This window comes from Jatropha curcas, chromosome 3 (assembly GCF_041381405.1).
Source record: "Jatropha curcas cultivar XTBG-Jc1 chromosome 3, XTBG_Jcur_1.0, whole genome shotgun sequence".
Lineage (NCBI taxonomy): Eukaryota > Viridiplantae > Streptophyta > Magnoliopsida > Malpighiales > Euphorbiaceae > Jatropha > Jatropha curcas.
The window spans coordinates 27,955,123-27,975,878 of NC_143153.1; the positions used below are offsets into that span (position 1 = coordinate 27,955,123).

General features: G+C 31.8%; 2 protein-coding genes across 3 annotated transcripts; both read right to left on the reverse strand.

Annotated features, from left to right (window-relative positions):
• Window positions 1-1,997: 1,997 nt before the first annotated feature.
• On the reverse strand, window positions 1,998-12,424 carry GCL1 (GCR2-like 1). The gene is made up of 5 exons (XM_012226230.3): window positions 12,165-12,424; window positions 11,883-12,076; window positions 4,632-4,743; window positions 2,552-3,022; window positions 1,998-2,485 (listed from the first exon to the last, which is right to left on the reverse strand). The coding sequence occupies exons 1-5, from the start codon at window positions 12,327-12,329 to the stop codon at window positions 2,159-2,161; spliced, it is 1,269 nt and encodes a 422-aa protein (XP_012081620.1). The 5' UTR covers window positions 12,330-12,424; the 3' UTR covers window positions 1,998-2,158.
• A 4,693-nt stretch (window positions 12,425-17,117) lies between these two features.
• LOC105641738 (Myosin heavy chain-related protein) lies at window positions 17,118-20,579 on the reverse strand. Of its 2 annotated transcripts, none has more exons than XM_037639213.2 (3): window positions 20,228-20,579; window positions 19,550-19,665; window positions 17,118-19,349 (listed from the first exon to the last, which is right to left on the reverse strand). In XM_037639213.2, exon 3 carries the CDS (start codon window positions 19,323-19,325, stop codon window positions 17,334-17,336), a length of 1,992 nt encoding a protein of 663 aa, XP_037495141.1. In that variant the 5' UTR covers window positions 19,326-19,349; window positions 19,550-19,665; window positions 20,228-20,579; the 3' UTR covers window positions 17,118-17,333. The 2 variants fall into 2 exon arrangements, with proteins under 2 accessions (XP_037495141.1, XP_020537971.1); XM_020682312.3 differs by lacking the exon at window positions 20,228-20,579 and adding an exon at window positions 19,800-20,045.
• Window positions 20,580-20,756: the final 177 nt, after the last annotated feature.

The following is a 20,756-nucleotide window of genomic DNA, read 5'->3' on the forward strand; positions in this document are numbered from 1 at the left end:
GCCCAAATAGACCCAAATTGTTGTTTGGCGTGCAAGTGAAGTTCCTGTCCAAAACCGACACTTGCTTGTTCCATAGCCACATCAAAATTTGCAATTATAAAAACTGTGGGTGATTGTTATGTTTCCCTGTAAGTGGGGAATTTGACTTGTTAGCCGACTTGGAAACGACACTGCAATTTTGGATTTAATTAGCTAAATCCAACTCTCAATTCCCATCTATTTCTAAAGTCAATTTAGAAAGTGAAACAATTATATTTTCTATCATGTATATTTTTACATTTCATTTATATATAAAAATGAAAGATCATGGTATAAACAGCAAAGTTTAGAATCAAATTTATTATTCAGCGATTATAAAATTATTATTAAAAAGTTTAAATATATTGATCTTGGACATTATATATTTATTTGTTTATGTTACGCTTGAACTGATGCAAACTAAATTTAATACTAGCTTTTAAAATGGAAGTTTAATTGAAGAAGTTTAACAAACATTTATGGGCAACCTTAAGAGATGAAGAATCTCAATTTTAAGGCGTGGTTTGATTCGCGGAATAGAATAACCATTTCATGGAACAAATTGTTTTACTTTTTATAAAATTGGTTTAAGTTATCTATCTCATTAATTTGTTAAATTTAGTTTAATTCTGGGATAATGGCTAGGGTGATGAAATTATTTTACATTATTTTGAATTTTCAAATGCTATTTACCTCTTCTCAAGGTGATAGTATAGTTGGTTTAGACTGTGTTGACGCAAGGGTTGACTGATGAGCATAATTGCTGATCGCTAACCGATAATATCAGTATAGCTTCTAATGCGGTATTTATTATTATTTAAAAAAAAAAAAAAAAAAGGCGAAGGAAGCTGGGTGTTGCAGCATAAGATGAGCAAAATGTACGATATGATGGAATGGGAGTTCATAAAAACAATTATGTAGAAAATGGGTGTTTTTGTTCAATGGGTAACTAAAATTTTATCTTATTTGAGCTGTGCTTCGTGGTGACAACATCAAAATATATATATCAATTCTTCTTCTTCTTTTTCAAGGTCGATTAGTTATATGTCTTTTTTTTTTTTTTAAATGTCTTTTTGTCAAGATTCAAATCCGAACTATTCGCTTTAGGCTACGATGCATAGACACCTTCAAAGGTCTAATGCACCGATATCTTATTCATGTCGGATATCTACACTCTTCGGATATGTCTTGGACACTTTAAAAAATGTGTCCGACTATTGTTTTAATTTTATTAATTTCAGATGCTTCAAAGACACCTCTGAATGCTTATAAAAATTTTGTTGACCTTCTAGATAAATTTGTTAGCAAAAAAAATTTAAATCGACGTAATAAACATAAATTAGATAAATATATATATTTAAAATAAAAAATTACACTATATATAAGAAAAAAAATCCTAAATTATTATGCAGGGTTTATAATTTTATTGCCAAATTAAAAAAAAAGTGATTTTTATTTGTAGTAGTCTTTGACTTTTATCAAGAAGAAGTCCATAATATTATATAGAAAAGATATAAAGCATTAAACCAGATCAATTTGATTCTTTTAAATATGTTGAAATTCTTGAAATTGCTAATTCATTTTTAAATGAGTCGAAAATGAAGTTGATCTTTAATATTGATATTACTGTTAAGGATTTAAGAAAATTACGAATTTTTATTTTATATTTATAACTTGTCATGGATAGTTATTCACATATTTAATTTTTTAATAAATTATATATATATTTTTAATATAAGGCACTCCAAAACGTGTCATGTTCTATTTTTTATTTTTTTGAAAATTGCTGTACTCCATATTTGTATCGTGAATCCATGCAACCTAAAGCAACAATTAATTAGAAAGATCCTTACAATCAATTATCTCTCGATTTAGGCAAAATTATTGATTTTGAACACAGATTTCAAAAACTTGTAGTCATATCACTACTAAGAATGTATCTCCTGAATGTCACTCTCAATCTAAATATGGACATCATGTGATTCGAACCAAATTTTTTCAGAAAGAAAAGGCTTGGGATAAAAACTACATTCCAAGGTCTCTTCTACACTTTTAATTAGAGATCTTGGCTGCACATACACAATGTTATGTTTACACTTCATACTAAAAATTCAGTAGAAAAATTTCCTCCTCACTTAACCTAAAGCTCATATCCAGGAAACCTAGACCTTTCAGGTGCAAGAATATCAAACCAAAGGCAAGCAACTCCAGCAAGTCCTTGAAAAAGCGAGTAGACATGGTCAGCTCCGGTTGAAAATTTACTTGCATTGTGATATAAGAAGCTTGCAAATGCTTTTGCTCGCTCTTCATATATGCTCTCTCCTGTAAGACGGTAAAGCGAAAGGAAAGCATATGCATTTCCAGCAATACCATCAAAAAGGCCTACCTTTTTCACTAACCCACTCTTCCATACAACTTCCCCTGCTTCTATGGCTGCACTCCGGAATTCCCTATCGTTCGAAAACACCTGTGCAAATAATTTTGCAGTTAATCTCATGTCCTAGATAAACTCAACAGACCACTACTTAATTACCTGAGATGCCTTGCACAGAGAAATGGCCATGGCAGTGGCACCGTGAGACCACTGCACCAATTTGTCTCTAGGGTTTCCTTCACTTGAAGGGTAGTTTCCACTACGAGGGAACCTTTTACTCATCATGTACCTTAAAGTTGCCTTAACATCCTCAGCATCCTCATTTGAGAGTTGAAAGTGAAGTAGCACTTGCAAGATTCCAGCAAGGCCATTGGCTGCACCCCAATATCTTGTACCATGCCATCTATACATTAATGGGCATTCTGGATTATCAGATGCTCCTGCCCTGCCTCCCGCTAACACAGCATCAACAATTGGCAGCAGAATCTCACTCGGCAATGTCTGTTCCCCAAGATACTTGTTTATAAATAAAGCTGCCCATAAGAAACCAGCTCGCCCATACATAAGTTCATATGACATTCCAAAACCGCCTTCCTCAGGTCCAATTGGGAGGGCTCGCTCATGAGCTACCTATAAAAAATTACGCAAAGATATCATCAAATTAAGAAAATATTTGTAATTCATATAGTCATTCAAGCAAATTGGAGCTATTTGTTGTTTATATATTCAAAATTTTAACAAGGATCAAGGATTTTCAGGATCAAAATCCTTGATTTATATATTACGAATATTCAATTACTGAACTACTGAACTTGCAACGATAACTAAAGCGAGGGAATTAGGTAGGCTTAGTTGGATGGAAACATCCTCACAAACTAACAAAAAGAATAATAATGTGTTAAAATATATTATATGACCCATTGTTCAAGAAAAAAAAAATATGAAGAGTGCAAATATTCAAGAATTAATGCAAACCCCCTCCTAATTAGTTTTATCAATGATTTTTAAACCATTTTTGCACCACTTTGAGCGGTGCTTCTTATTCTCTGAATTTCGGGCCAACAGGCCCCAGTCGTTAAACAAAGGCCAGGATTAATCAATAATTTTTATCCATTATGAACCAATGTACAGTGGGTCATATCTCTTGAAACAGTCTCGTTGAGGACCAAAATTCATATCATAAGCAATGGGATAACTACATACGATGGCATGAGCTGCAATAATATCTCAATACCTCATAAGTGACCAAATATTCAAATTCCAATATATAAACGTTTTTAGCAGGTGTAGATTTACAGAAAGAAACAAATTGAGTATACATTAGTTGGCATTGCTAATAATGTTTCCTAGATGTGTATAATAATTTACCAAATAAATAGAATTTGTCGTTAAACGGAAGAAATTGTGTCCATTTCCTATTTGCCAAGACACTGACATTGATATTTCACACTGGTCATCTAAATCTATCCTCACCACATACTAAACAAAACAGACACTTAGACAAGAAGATAAAGCATGCATGGGGACAAGAAGATAAAGCATGCATGGGGCCGCATTCAGTAAAACCACAATTAGATTCCCTTTCTAAAATAAGAGGAGCCCCCACTTCCCTTTCACAAAGTAGAAATCCATAAATTTACGATCAAATCATTGATAATTTGTCTAATTGAAATCCTAGTGGAAATGGAAAAAGATGGGCATATGCTTAGGGCGTTATCCCTCTTTAACTTTCAACTTGGGTCATTATTCTGTCACCTTTATACAAAAATTAAGGTATGCATAATCAAAAAATATGATTCGAAATATATACGCAGTGATCTTACTTTTTCATCATGGCAAGACATCTGATGATAATCATTGAATTTAATAAAAAGAAAATTAAATAGTTGATCAATCACTATCACTTGATAGTTAATAATTCCGAGAATAACTAAGAAAAAGATTGAATTTGATAATATTAGCAACAAATATTGATTCGGTTGTGGTGTTAATGTTTATGATAACTTGTTAAAATATTTTTTTAAAAAAAAATTTACATATACAATAAACTATCGAAGTATATAGACGTTAAATGAAATCAAGCTCATTTGAGCACTTCCTGTTCCCCTCCCCCAATTTTTAATTGATTAAGATAATGAATGAACAATTTGGAGTAGGAAAATAATTAAAATTAGAAAGAAAAAAAAATGATGGTTGAAAGCTGAAAACTGAAAGTTAGAAATTTGATGTTTGACATTACCTCAAGGAAGAGGTCCAAATATGAGTCACGTCCGTGTTGGTCTCCTTTGTAATTGGCTACCACGGCTCCAAGGGCATATATTCCTCCTCTACCACATAAAAAGGTGACATGCCTATGCATGTAACATATCAAGTCAAGCCTTGCTCATAAAGCCAAAGAAATGCAGCAATTACTTTTCAAATAATAATAATAATAATAATAATAATAATTAGTTTCACCGATAGAAAGTTTTTATGTTTAATTTTCAATATAGACCAGTAATTTACAATATAGATAAATATACAAATATATGGAAACCGATATTAATATGATTTATATTTACAAGATTAATATTAAAAATATTTTTAATAATAAAAAATATTTATAATCGCTATAATTAAGTTGATTTCTAATTTTAATCATGACTACATAATATTGTAAAACAATTTAAACTATTAAAGTTCGGCTTGATAAAAGATCGATCAAAACTTGTTCTTTAATAAAATAAATTAAGCTCAAAACATATATTAAAGTTCGATTAATGTCCATGAAGAAGCTCGATTACCTATAAGCTCAACTTGGCATACTAATATTGAAACATCTTTTTTTATTTATAAAATTTATTACAAAATAAAAGTTAATTAAATATAACATAAAATTTTAGCATGCAATATAACTACTAATATGTAATATTAAAATAAAATATTATTTTTTAGATGACAAAAATGTATCAAAATTAGATAAAGAATATCAAATATTATAATTTTAATTAATTGAATAAGCTTGTGAATAAGCACTCGAAAATTGAACAAATCAAGCTTACTCAAACTCTACAAGCACTCGAAAATTGAACACATCAAGCTTACTCAAACTCTACTTGAACTTGACTCAAGCTCAAATCACATATTATCAAACCAATCTCAAATCAGCTCAATTTGTTTAAAATCCTATCTCTATAATATATTTATTATCCTAATTAATATAGATTATTTCTTAATTTATATATTTTAATCCTTAATATTAATTTAATTGAGTCCCTAACTAATATAAACAATTTACTAAAAAATAAACCAAGAATATTTGGAAAAAAATTTTAGATAAGTATGTGCAAATTTTATTAATTGACATTTTGTTTTAATATGTATCATTTATAGCATAACATTATACAATTTTATTTTTTTGTTATTTATTAATTTAAAATATATTCTTTTCATTATTATCATTAAACCTCTAAAATTCGTCTTATTTTCTCTTTGTATGAACTGCAAAGATATTTTTAAAACAAACTAATTTCCATTCTGTATTATTAAGTAATTGCAATTTAAATAGTGATCAATTTTGTACTTATTAATTATATTTTTATTATTTTCTTAACAATTTTGATCTTAATTTCTTTAAACTCAAATACATTACTTGACTTGATGGCCTGACTAATGCAGTTATTTTACTAAAAAATTAATCTTAATTCTCTTCCAGTTGAAAGTTTCAATTAAAATCCATTTAAAAGCTCAATTTTGAGTAAATTATATATTGTAATTAAAGCAAATTGAGCATCCTCTCCTTCTATAATTTGGAAAGGAATAAAAAATTAAAAAAAAAAAAGAGAAGGAAAAAGGAGAATTATAATCTCCAAACCAAATTAAAACTTCTCCATATAGGGAAAATTTTGGAAATTTGTAATTAATGCAAACCGTACACTAAAATGCCACTAATCCCACTCATCCAGGTATACTATAACCATAAGGGGAGTTATCATAGACTTATCTTTCCCAAACTTAAGTAGGGAAATCACTAAATGCACTCAAATATACATGAAAATAATACCAATTTAGCTCAAAGTTTAGGGACATTCATGAAATTGAAATAGCATGAAGTTTTGGGATTATAACTGATCCCGAGTGGAGCCCGCGAAAAAATATCGGCGGTAAAAGTAAAATAAAATTACTATTACCACATATACCTCCAATAATTTCGTATTGGATTTTGACGATCGAATCCACCAGAAATAATAACCACGGTAAAAAATTAAATAATTACCGTTAATGCTAGATGAAAAATAAGAACACCGAGATTTACGTATTTCACCCTTCAACTGTATAGGCTACGTCGACGGGACAAAAACTACGAATAATTCTTCTACTAAAAATAGTAGGTACAAAAAGAGATTACAAAAATAATGGTACTCTAAGTGTTTAACAAAAACACCCCAAAATTACAATCCTCACTATTTTCTCTCTTTCCCAATTTTAGGAACCCTTTCTTAAAATTTTCTACACTCAATTGTGTATACCTATTCTATAAATTTTTTGTACACTGAAGAGGGGTTCACTACCTCTATTTATAGGAGAGGTTATGACTTATGAGAGAGGATTTGAGAGAGCCGTGCATTACTAATGCACGTCTCTTCGTTTTGTCAAATGGCATGCCAACCTTTGAATTGTTGGCTGCAACCTTTGAAAAAATAAAAATGTGCCCTTTCTTTTTTTTTCTTTGTTCAAACTTGTGTGGGTCCCACATGTCGGAGGGACCCACAACACCACGCATTTTCTCCTTTTTTTTTTCAAATGTGTGTGATCCCACATGTTTAAGGGACCCCACAACAATTCTTCCCCTCCCGACTATATGGTGGGACTCTCCATTCCTGCCGCTTTGACACACAGTTCGAACTTTTCCTTCGAAACGACCTTTGTTAATATATCTACAGCATTTCTGTCTGTGTGGATTTTCCGCAACTGAAATTGCTTCTCTTCAATGGCAAGTCTAAGCCAATGATATATTACATCAAAGTGTTTCGTCTGTGCATGATACATAGTATTTTTGCTTAAGTCTAACACACTTTGACTATCGCAATAAACTATATATTCTTCCCGCTGCACACCCAATTCTTGAAAGAATTGCTTTAACCAAAGCATTTCCTTTCTTGCTTCCGTTGCTGCAACGTACTCTGCTTCAATCGTTGATAATGAAACACATTTTTGTAATCTTGACTGCCATGAAATAGCTCCCCCTGAGAATGTAATTAGGTATCCTGATGTAAATTTTCTTTCATCAAGATCACCGGTCATATCTGCATCTGTGTAACCAACAAGTGCAGCCTTTTCACTCCAAAAGTTAAACATAACTTTGAAGTTCCTCTCAGGTATCTGAAAATCCACTTCACTTCTTCCCAATGTGTCTTCTAGGGATTTAACAGAAATCGGCTCACAACGCCAACTGCATGAGCGATATCTGGTCTCGTACATACCATTGCGTACATCAAACTTCTGACCGCTGAAGAATATGGAACATTTGACATATCTCCTTTTTCTTTCTCTGTTGATGGGTAGGATTTCTTACTCAACTTAAGGTGAGCGGCAAGCGGAGTGCTAACTGGTTTAGCATTCTTCATATTGAACCTCTCTAGAACTCGTTCAATATATTTTTCCTGCGATAACCATAACCTGCAGAACTTTCTATCTCGAATAATCTCCATTCCAAGAATTCGCCTTACCGATCCCAAATCCTTCATGTCAAATGCTTTTAACAAATCGCTCTTTAACTTACTAATCATATGTGCATCTGGTCCAACAATTAGCATATTATCAACATATAAGAGAAGGATGATAAATTTACCATCAGGGAATTTCTGAACATATACACAAGGATCTGCATCTGTCCTTTTGTATCCTTGATTCACCATGAAAGAATCAAACTTTTTATACCATTGTTGCGGTGCTTGTTTCAACTCGTACAAGCTCTTCTTTAAGCGACAAACCATGTCCTCTTTTCCCTTGACCTTGAAACCTTCTGGTTGTTCCATATAGATTTCTTCCTCTAGATCCCCATGCAAGAATGCAATCTTTACATCAAGCTGTTTTAACTCAAGGTTCAGACTGGCTACTAGTCCTAGCACCACTCGAATAGAACTCATTTTCACAATTGGTGAAAAAATATCATCAAAGTCAACACATTTCTTTTGAGTAAAGCCTTTGACGACCAATCGAGCTTTGTATCTCACTAGGTTGCCATCATCTTTCTTCAGTTTGTACACCCATTTGTTCTTGAGTGTTCTCTTCCCTTTTGGATATTTCACTAGCTCATACGTGTCATTCTTTTTCAAAGAATTCATCTCCTCTTGCATGGCCTTTGTCCAGCAATCTCTGTCTTTGCAAGATTGCACATATTGGAAGCTCTCTGGCTCCCCGTCATCAGTAATCAAAATGTAATCAAAAATTGTTGTGGGGTCCCTCCAACATGTGGGATCACACACATTCGAAAAAAAAAAGGAGAAAATGAGTGGTGTTGTGGGTCCCACCGACATGTGGGACCCACACAAGTTTGAACAAAGAAAAAAAAAAAGAAAGGGCACGTTTTTTTTTTTTAAGGTTGGCAGCCAACAATTCAAAGGTTGGCATGCCATTTGACAAAACGGAGAGACGTGCATTAGTAATGCACGGCTCTCTCAAATCCTCTCTCATAAGTCATAACCTCTCCTATAAATAGAGGTAATGAATCCCTCTTCAGTGCAAAAAACTTATAGAATAGGTGTACACAATTGAGTGTAGAAAATTTTAGGAAAGGGTTCCTAAAATTGGGAAAGAGAAAATAGTGAGGATTGTAATTTTGGTGTGTTTTTGTTAAACATTTAGAGTACCACTATTTTTGTAATCTTTTTTTGTACCTATTATTTTTAGTAGAAGAATTATTCGGCGTTTTTGTCCCGTGGACGTAGCTCATACAGTTGAAGGGTGAACCACATAAATATCGGTGTTCTTATTTTTCATCTGGCATCAACGATAATTATTTAATTTTTACCGTGGTTATTATTTCTGGTGAATTTGATCGTCAATATCCAATACGAAATTATTGGAGGTATATTTGGTAATAGTAATTTTATTTTACTTTTACCACCGGTATTTTTCCGCGAGCTCCACTCGAGATCAGTTATAATCCCAACAGAGTGGTATCAAAGCAGACTTGCTGCACGTTCGTTACCCGCTCGACTACACACGTACTCCAGGGTTGCCGTCCAAGTCCCGCCCTGTGTCTTGTGCGGTGTCGAAGCAATGGCCCAGTCCTAGGCACCGTGATCCCAGGCGATGTCGAAGCAATGGCCCAGTCCTTGGCATCGTGACCCTGATTCCCTCCAGTGTCGAAGCAATGGCCCAGTCCTAGGCACTGCGAGGTTGGATAAAAGCAAGCTTGGCCAGAGTAGCGCTAGATACGTGGGTTGAAGTGAGGACGTAAAGCAAGAACGGTCCATGCCGCAGTTTGGGTGGGGGAGGATGTCACGGACAAATTCTGTGACCATGTAAGGCCTCATTGAAGAGCGTACCTAGCTGCGTTTCAACCTGCGTGGGTTGGGTCGGTTTAGCGGATTAAGGCGTTATTATGCCCTAGTGGCCCTTACCCCATGCAAAGCCTGCGTGCAAGCGGGGTATTGTGCCGCGGGGACAACTGGTCGGGAGCTGGGCCTCTCCCCTGATGAGCCCATGGCAGGGCGAAACCAGTGTGGTACGGTATGGCAAGGCTTACCTCGGAGCCAAATGGACAGGCTCCTGGGGCGCCGCACGAGCGCAGTGCTGCGCGAAACTCCAGGCCCGTGACAGATCAGAGCCCAGGTTACAGCAATCTCTGCCCAGTTTCCGGGAGAGTACGGGTTGTTGCTCCTCCGACCCATCGCCCGATATGTGAGGGGGAGATTGTTGGGTTATCCCACATCGGTTGTGAAAGAGGCTGGTGATCAAGTTATAAGTGTGAGGGAAAGTCTCACCTCTTGAGCTAGCTTTTGGGGTTGAGAAGGCCCAAGATCACTTATCATGAAGTTACCACTGTCATCAAATCCTCATTTAATTGCCTCACCACCAAATAAATTGCAAGATAATTCACAAAAAAAAAATCCTCGTTTAATTAGGCATGGCCGATTCCGGTTCACTAAACCGCCGGTTCGAGATTTTTAAAATTTTAAACCAGAACCGACCCTTAAACCTCCGGTTCCGGCATGGTTCAGCATGGTTCCGGCGAACCGACGGTTCAAATTACGGTTCCGATTTGGTTCCGGCATTACGCAAATTTTAAAAAAAATAATAAAATTTTGATTCCGAATTCATGAATAAATAATAATTTTAAAATGTTTAAATTTTATTAACTAGATGAATTATTATAAATTTTAAAAGAAAAACTTCTATTAACTAACTTAGAACTATTATTACATTAAATTTACAAATTTTGCTAATTTACTAATATAAAAAACTATAAATGGAATATAAAATTAATGGAATGAGTTGGAAATTATTATTTTCAAATACTAAGAAAATTATTTAAAAAATCAAATGAAGTAAATTTATGAATGGAAAAATTTGAGATCAGAGAAAGAATTTGAAATTGGATGTAAGAAAATAAAAAATAAACAATAGATAATTCCAATATTAAGGAAAATAAAGCAATAGAAAAAATAATGAACTATGAAAATTTGAGAGAATTTTGATTGAGAATAAGAGAAGAGTTAGGATATAATTGATTGTGAAATAAAAAATCATCAACTCATCATATTTATACATGTTTCTCATTTATTAGTCTTCCAAATTGTCCCTTATAACAGAAAAATAACAACTATATTTTTGGGTAATTTATTAAATTACAGTAAATAACTAAATAAATGATTAAAAATAAATAAAATTTATTTATCAAAAAATAAATAAAAAACACATATCATATCAAAAACTATCCGTTACACTCTTTTTTTTGTACATTTGAAAGTATTTTTTTATATATAAATCAACTATTAATGTACCATTTTTTATATAAATTAAGTCAAAAAATGTGTATTCTTTTCACAACTTTTTATAACTTATGTACCATTTTACTTCTATTCACCATAAATCAAATCAACTACAATCAAATCAAGTGATATAAATTTTTTTATAAAAATTTTAAGCTACAATTTTTTGTGCATCCGGTTCGAACCGGACTGGAACCGCTGGTTAACCGCCGATTCCGGACCGGTTCCGATTCATATTTTAACATTCACATGAACCTTAACCGGCCTTTGAACCACCGATTTCGGTCATATTTCAATTCATTTACAGTACGGTTCGGTTCCGATTAGAACCGAATCGGTGGCCATGCCTACATTTAATTGCCTCACCACCAAATAAATTGCAAGATAATTCACCAAAAAAGCAATCAAGTCACGCCCACAGCAATAACGTAATCAATTCGACTTGACGTGCCACCATATCATGATCACAAAATTGAAATAAAACAACCATCAAAATTACAATCAGATATTACCTAGATGATGCACGTGCTGCAGCGGCACACGTGTCGACGATCTCAGAGCATGATAACAAATCTTGCTGGTTACCTGTAAACTCATACGAGCGTAAACAGGTGAAAGCCGTTCCCAGTAAACCCGAATAAACTGTCGAGTCAACAACCGCACTCCTATCCGTACTGCAACTTCCGTTCCACGTCATTTCCACCACCTAAAAACGCAAATATTTCAACTCATCTAACGTACGCACAGTGAGTGGCACAAATTTAACCTACGCACCCCTGGTTTTTCAGACTAACCTTGTTTTTAAGGGAAATGGCTGCTCTGAGAAACGTTTCTTTAGGAAGCCACAAATTTGAAGCCGATGGTTTCATCTGGAGTATTAAATTCAAATCTAGCCGTTCGTTGTTGTTATCTTCATGGCTATGACTGTCTTGAGAAGTATACTCTATAGCAGAAGACATGGTTTTCCTCGCTTCCTTTCTTACTAACTATGGTTTTCCGGTAGAGCCTTTTAGTGTACGAAAAGAAGAAAACAGATAAATGATGCCGTTTGGGTGTTTAACCATGGTTCGTATATAAGAGCGGTGCACAACACGAAGACACGTTCGTACACACGGCATAGTGACACGTGTATCGCAACAATATTAGTCTTGTAATAATATAAACCGTTGGATAGCATGATAGTCACGTTCCTTGTTTCTGGTGGGATGGGCTGGGCCCCATTGGAGGATTTAAGATTTGTGGGCCCATCTGATTAATGTAACGTTTTGGACGGAGAAATGTGAAAGCAACTAGTAGAATCAGACTCCTAGCAAAAATATCTATATAGAATATCAATCGTCCAACGACAAATTGTAAGGATGCGCACATGGGATTTATTCTAATTGTTGTTTTATGTCAAATGATTGATTATTAATTGTCCAATCAAAAAAAGTTCTCCCTCTTTTTTTTTTTAAACTAAAAATTGGTAATAAAAACAACTCTGAAAATTGTGTTAACACGAACTTTAATAATTTTAGCTTCTAATCTACGAGTTATGGCTTAATTGACAATGCAGACTAGATATATGAAAAGAATTCTCGAATTTAATTTTTACTAAATGCACCTGCAGAAAGCAGCAAAGTGTCTTAATTGTGACTAAGCTGTGTGCTGAATTAGTGGTCCTTAGTATATGGTTCGAATATCGGTGGTTTACAAAAAAAAAAATTTAGCTTCTAAAAATTTTAAATAATTTTTATTTTCTTGATTTATAAACATAGTTTTCATATTAAGGTAATGAGATGAATTATATTAAAGTAAAACCCTCTTACTTTGTGATAAATTTTGAAGAGAAATATAAATGAATTTTATTAATCTAATAACAATATGTTTGTATATTTTTTAAAAGTTTTAAAAGCATTTAAACTTTATGTTAGAATTCTTTAATTTCTCAAATTAAAATCTTACATTGGCGATGGATTTTAAAATGATCGAGATCAAAATTTCAATTGAATGAATATCTATTAAACTGAACTCGTTAAAAAGTTTACAATTTTGGCTAAACTATCCGGAAAGAAATGGAATTTTTAGAGAAAAATTAATGAAAGAATTTCAGAAAAATGTGAACAGTGGCTTAATTCATTTTCTATCTATTAATTTTTAAAAATTTCACATTCGTTGTTAATTTTAAGATAATAAAGATCAAAATAACTAATAAAAGAAAATTTAAGGTTTTTTATATAAATAACACAAAAATAACTGCTAATCGACAAAACACAATAGTAATGAGAATATTAATTAAATTAATAAAAGTTAAAAAATTGGAGTGGGAACAAAAACATTCGTCGCGTGAAAGTAATGAGTAATTGGAGGACAGAAAGTGAAATTAATAATTATTACTTTTCCTGGACTTAGTGAACAAGATGGGCCCGGCGTGGATAAGGTAATACAATAGATTTAGGTAAATGATTTATACCGTTGGCGCTTTTTGACAAGTTAACTCAACCCAAACCAGAGTCGGAGACACGGTTTCTGATTGTGTCAATCCACAGTTAACTTATAGTGGGGGCTCGGTTCTATCAACGGATAAACGTAAAGTAAAATTAAGTTGCCCGTTCCGTTATAAAAATATGATACAGTTTTTATTTTCACGCAGATTAAAAAATATAGTTAAAGGATAATATTATTTATATAATTTTTTTATTACGTTCATTTTAAAAAATACATGAGTAATTATTATATTGGAGTACTAACTAAGAATTAATGAGGATTATTGAAAATAAGGTAAAAATAAAGGTATAGTAAATAATTTAAAATTAACTATAATGCAAATAAGGAAAGTAGATTATATTTTGAAACAAACCAAAAAGAAAATATAGATTATCTTTTTGGGACGGAAGGAGTATATAAGTAGGTATCAAAGTAGGGATGACCAAATTTCAATTTTGGGAACCAGAACTGTTGGTCTGGAACTGTGGGTTCGAAACTGATTGGAATCAGAACTGAAAATGCACGGAACTGGAACCGATTAGAACCGAGATCGTAACCAAGAGGGTTATGATTCGATTTCAGTTCTAAGTTTTTTAGAATAGGCCGAAACCGAAGATTTTGACAACTCGTTAACCACCGACCGGTTTTAACACATCTTTTTATTTTTTCAAAAAATTTTATCAAAATCTCCAAATTAACCCTCCTAACAACATTAAACAACTATATAACGTCAAGTTATATTAAGGAAATTTATTTAAGTTAGATTTTTTTTTTAAATTATGCGAATCGCTAGAAAACTATTTGGAGAACCATCGGGAACTGTTGATTTTGGAATCGTTAAGGAATCGAAATTGAAATCATAACCGACCGGTTCTAAACTGGAACCATCAATTTCCGGTTCAATTTCGATTCCACATTATTTGGAACCGGAACTATTGGTTTTACAACGGAACTGATGGTTTCAGAACCATGGCACAATTATATCAAAGCATCTCCAATGTGAATGTGAATTATAGTTGATGTATCATATGAAATAGAAGTTATGAATAGTAATGTGGCTTAATATATTTATAGACGTTGAATTTTAAAAATCTCTTTGCAATGCACTAGTTTTGAATCATTTCTCATCCTCTTTGTCTTTCTTTTTTCGAGCCCAGAATTCGATATGCAACAAATCACTACTGAACAATTAATATTTACATTGTTTAAGAGTGTCCATTTATTTTTTTTTTGACACCTCGACGTAGTATACCAAATAAACATTAGCATTGAAGAAACATTTTTTAAAAAGTCTTTCCATTTTTCTGGTACAACTGTTAAAATAGACAATCTAAATCTGAATTCCTATATAAATTAGGTTTCGAACTAATTTAAAATTTATTTTTATTATCTGAATCCATTTGAAATTTATTTATAATTACACTTTTAATATCTCAACCTTTCTAAATACTCATTTAACATTTAAAATTTTTTTGTTTTAAAAAAATATTTAAAGAATGACAAACATTATATAAATATTAACTCAATTAAAAGCTTTAAAAGAAAATTAAAAAAATTTAACAAGAAAAATTTTTAATTCACTTTTAAAAGTTATGGATAAGTTGCTAAATCCAACAATAAAATCTTAAAATCTTAACATAATGAGATGTATCTATTTATTTACGTTTTGTTTGTATTAATGTTAAATTAAATTTTCTTTTCACATTAATATTAAACCAATAAACTCAATATTATATTTTTTAATGAAACATATTTCATATTTTGTTTTTCACATTAATATTAAATTCAATACATTAATATTAATTTACTTTTCACATTAATATTAAATGAAACAATATATATCATTAATTAAATAAAATTAAAATTTATAAATTATTTTTTTCAAATTTCGAATTCAAGAATATTTTTATTCAAAGTTTATAGAGAAAATACAAAATATGAAAGATTATAGTAAATATTTTATTTAGTTATTTACTGTTTTTGTATAGTTTTATCTATGTTTTATTTAATTATTGTGTTTAATTGTTTTTTACAGGGAATTAGAATAACAATGAGAATCATTATTAGTAAATTACAAAATGAAAGTAACATATGCAAATGCATGTTTTTAAATATTAATTAAATTATCTATAATCGTAAAGATAAAAATATTTAAAACTTATTATATTTATTTTACTTAACAAATCAATCAGAAATTCTAAAAAATAAATTAAAAAAAGTTTGTTCATCATGTAAAGGACTGAAAGTTCCGATGGACATGATTTGAGCCTGTCTTTTTGATTTGATTGATGAGTGATTATAGGAGTATTCATTGAGTAGCTATATACAGTTTTGTCTTGTTATTTACGTGTAAAAACAAAAATGACCCAATTAAAACATATAATGTATAAAAATAATATACGTAAAATAAATATAAGTGATAAAAATTCCTTAAAAAGGAAAATAAACTGTTATTATTAAATATAATAATTATAGCCTATTTTTCTTTTATTAAAATCTATTTATATTAATCTTATTATCAATACTTACACATAGATACCTTTCAAGTTTTTAAATAACGACTTAAAAAATACTAGATGAACATATTGATTGAATAATTTTATTGATAGATGATAAGTGAAATTTTGCAATGGTTATTTTTTTTAAATTATCATTCCATAACTATAATATAAAACACCGCCATTGCATACAATTAAATATTTATGCTTTCTATTATAAATTAATTAATTTATTAGAGATTATAACTAGATTGAATATTATGCATATAAGTTGTATACCGTACGCCAAAATTAATTTATTAAATTTCCTAAATCATACTGCATTAGGAGAAATCAATAATTGATAATTAAAAAAAATAAAATTATAAAAGCTAATCAAGGTTACTTTTCTTTAAAGAAAAATTATTCAAATATTTTTTTTTAAATAAAAACATTTCAGAGAGGGCCCATTTTTCCTTGGATCCGAATGTGGCTTCGTGAAAATATCTGTTTGGTAAAATTAGTTTAATTATTTTAGCAGATTTATAAGACTTATTATTATTATTATTATTAAGTCTAATCTAAGGCAATGTTTGGTAAGTTGTAATTGAGTAATTAAATGGACTTCTAATGTAATGCTTACAACAAATGTATTTAATTACATCAAATTATGTTTCATTATGACTTAACAAATATAGCCTAAGGTGCCAATCAGTGATAATTTGATTAGTTTTTTTATTTATGTGAAGAGTAAGAATAAAAGCCTTCGAGTTGAATCTTCTCGATCATAGTTATTTTCGTCAATTTGGTGAGTCAACGTGCAAATGGTTTGCATTTATTTATATTTGTTTTTAACTAACAACCCTTGTTTGATACTATTGTTCAAATTGTACATATACATTTGAAGTAACATTTTAAAAGATGTAATTCACATTATAAATTGTCTGCTGGAACTTTTACTAAAAAAAAAAAATAATAATAAATCAAATACAAAAGAATTATAAAAAAGAAAAAAGAAAATCATTCACCAAGTGAAGGTTCCTTTTTGTGAGTTTGATCACCAGCAGGAGAATTCTCTTTTTTCTGGCCATCACTACCTGTAGATGAAGAATTAGTTTCCTGTTTATTACCTTCACCACCACCAGCTGTTGACCCTTCCTTTTTATTAGCTTCATTAGCAATAGCTGCTAGTTCCTTCTTATGAGCATCACCTCCAATGGATGAATCCCTTCTATGCACACTTTTTCTTCTTATTATAATATCTCCAAATCTCCTCAACAATGCTTTCTTCTTCTTTGGGTTCTTTTCTGTTTCCCCTTCTTCATTATGAGCTCCTTCTACGTATTCCAATTCCTCAGGATTTATCCCTTCTGCATCATCCGTGAAAGTTGATGATTTTCGCCGATGGTGATGGTGATGGTGATTCTTTTCTGCTGGTGGTGGTGGTGCTCCTACAGGCGAATCAACATCAAATATTGATCCTTTCAAAGGATCAATATTCTCCAATTCATCGTTTTCATCTGTCTGGTCATTCTGTTTACTTTCAGAAACTTTTACATCATCAGGTGTATCTTTAGACTTAGAACTAATTATCAGATCCTTCAAATTAATGCTAAAAGCATTACTCAACTTTCTTTCTCTATGATGATGTTGTGGTGGTGGCGGTTGTTCTTTATTATTATCTTCTCCTGCTTTGATCTCTTTTCCTGATGAGGCTTCTTCAAGGAGTCTCTTCAACTCTTTAATATTCTCATTTGCACTAGCTTCATTAATTCTGAGATTTTCGTTTTCTCGAGTAATGAAAATTAAAGCATCATCCTTTTCTGCTAATAAATCTTTAAGTTGTGAGTTTTCAACTCTTGCAATTTCTGCAGCTTCTTTAGCAACATTAGATTCATTAATTGCTTGTTTAAGAATGTCGCGCAAATTCTGGTTTTCTTGTTTTGCTGTTTTGTTTATGGTCTCTGCTGCTTTAAGTGCTTCAAGAAGTTTATTGTTTTCTTCTATTAAAGCTGTTTTTTCTTCTTCTGCTATTTTTATACAATCTACTAGACCTGTTTCCTTCTCATTCCAAGCAACAAGGGTCTCTTCTGCCTCTAATAGCAATCTATCAGTAGTATTTTTATAAAGCTCAGCTTCTGCTCTCACTTCCTCTAATACATGCTTGTGTTTATCATCAACATGCCTTAACTTTTGTTTCAGTTCTTCTGCTTCTCTTTTCAATTTCTCATATTTTTCTTCTGTCATTATAAGTTTATCTTTAGTTTGACTTGCTTCTGTTGCAACTTCTTTTAATGCAAACGCTAAATCCTCCATTGCCTTTTGGCTATTCTCTTCTGCTCCTGCTGCTTGCTTCAATTGAAATTTAAGTGATTCCATTTCTTTCATTAGGCCTTCTGCTTTATTTACTGCATTTCTCTCCGATTCTTTCATTACCCAAAATTCTGATCTAAGAGACTCTATTTGTTTTTGAAGTAATAACCGATCTTCACTGATATTCCCTTCAAGCTTTGACTCTTCAAGCAACATTTTTGTTTCTGCTAATGAATCTAACATCATACTCGCGGAATCTTTCCCATTCTCTATTTCTCTTTCGAGTTCTTGAACTCTTCCTTTGCTTTTATGCAACAATTCTAATGCGCGAGCTTCTGAAGATTGAGTTTTGCATAACTCATCTTTTAGTTTCTCTAATAACAAATCTTTGTCTGCTAATCTTGACTCTAACTCCTTCACTTTCTCCAGTTCAACTTTCAAAGCTGAAATGGCTGTTTCTTTGACTTTTATTTCTTTATTGGATTTTGATAAAGATTCAATTGCTGAATTTAGCTCTGAATAGATATCAGCAACTTTTCCATTAGACATTGCTTCTGATAATCTTCCATTGGCATCATCAGCAAGTTTCTTCATCTCTGTTAGCTCGTCGTAAAACCTATCTCTTTCTTCTTCTACTACAGACAATCTATGTTTCATATTCATCAACTCCTCCTCAAGTTGCCCTGCATTATGCTGCATCTTGGAATCTACTAAAATTGGATTCTAAACACCAAATGCCAAAATTCCATCATTACTGACATATAATCTTTATTGTTTATGCCATAGTTATTAACAAACAGCTAACTTACACGTGAAGTTGATCAATTTAAATTTAATTCTTGAAGCAAAATACTCGGAACCCTAATCAAAGACTAATTAATAGGAAAAAGAATTAGCAACAAACAAGGGGATAGCATAGTTACCTCAGATAAATTCTTCCGGTTTTCGGTTGTAGTTTTTGCTGTGATTTGATGCAGGGAGGGATTGGAATACAACCAATGAAGAATTTTCTTCTAAGAGATATCCGAAGATTCAAGATCTGAAAAATTATAAAGAGAAAATAATCAATGAGAGGACAAATACAAGAAATAAGAATATAATTAATCAATTATGAGAAGATTGAACAAGCAACCAAAGAATGGGGAATAAAAAAAAAAAAAAAAAAGAACCTACCAAGGCCAAAATCTCCCTCGATAACAGGTAAAACAAAAGTGAGATATGACCTATAAGGAGAGGAGGATGAGCTAATGCATATGAAACTTTCAAGAAAAGATCAAGAAAAATTATGCAAGAAAAGAAAGAGCTTAGGATGGAAAATTTTGAATGTAGTCTTGGTTATATACATGCAAGTTGATATATTTGGACGAGAAAAGTGGAATTAATTGCATTTTCTAAAATAGCGAGTTTCTTGGAGAAATTCTAGAAGGAGAGAAAGATGAGAGGTAGAGAGAGAAAAAATAGGGAAGTTTGGTTTTAGTTATGTAGGAATAACCGAATTTGGCGGTTTTTCCAGTAAGAAAAGCCAATGGCTTGAGTGCTTCAAGTATTTTATTATTCCAATTTTAAAAACCATATAATAATGTTAATATAAAGCTGCTTACGTTGACCGGCGTATCGCTTCATTGTTGTTTTTGTTTATTTTGATCTTTGATGGCAGACTTGGTCTTAAGGAAAATGGGGAGACTCTTCTAACAGCCAAAACCATCTGTTGTCTTGCAAAAGTATGAATTTGCCGTCTCTTGCTTCTATCGACGCAGAATCCTGTCCTTCACTTTCTCAGGAAAAACATCTAATTTTCTTAGGAAAGAGCTGAAAACAAAATAATAATAGCATGATCAGGAACCCGACGGCTCGATCAGCAAAAATAAACTACATCTTAGGCAAACTTTACCTGAAATAATAATAATATGATCAGGTAGAGATTTGTGCTTGAAAAAATATTTTGCACCAATTACTCCTTAGTGCATATTTCTTTTCTGGGATATTGAATAAGTAAATTCAAAATGTTTTAGCTATTAGGCAGACTAGAATATAAACTCAATAGCCATAAAATAGTAATTCCAGTAGGATCGAGTCAAAGTTTAATATTGTAAAGATTAATGCAAATATTTAGAAAGAAATGAGGAGAAA

What these genes read in the sequence shown, in the direction of transcription:
- GCL1 (XM_012226230.3), bottom strand. Translation starts at nt 12,329, where the DNA reads ATGTCTTCTGCTATAGAGTATACTTCTCAAGACAGTCATAGCCATGAA. An exon ending in GCAGCACGTGCATCATCTAG is followed by an intron (nt 4,744 to 11,882) that starts GTAATATCTGAT and finishes TTACATGCATAG; the next exon opens with GCATGTCACCTTTTTATGTG. An exon ending in CTCTGTGCAAGGCATCTCAG is followed by an intron (nt 2,486 to 2,551) that starts GTAATTAAGTAG and finishes TTATTTGCACAG; the next exon opens with GTGTTTTCGAACGATAGGGA.
- LOC105641738 (XM_037639213.2), bottom strand. Translation starts at nt 19,325, where the DNA reads ATGCAGCATAATGCAGGGCAACTTGAGGAGGAGTTGATGAATATGAAA.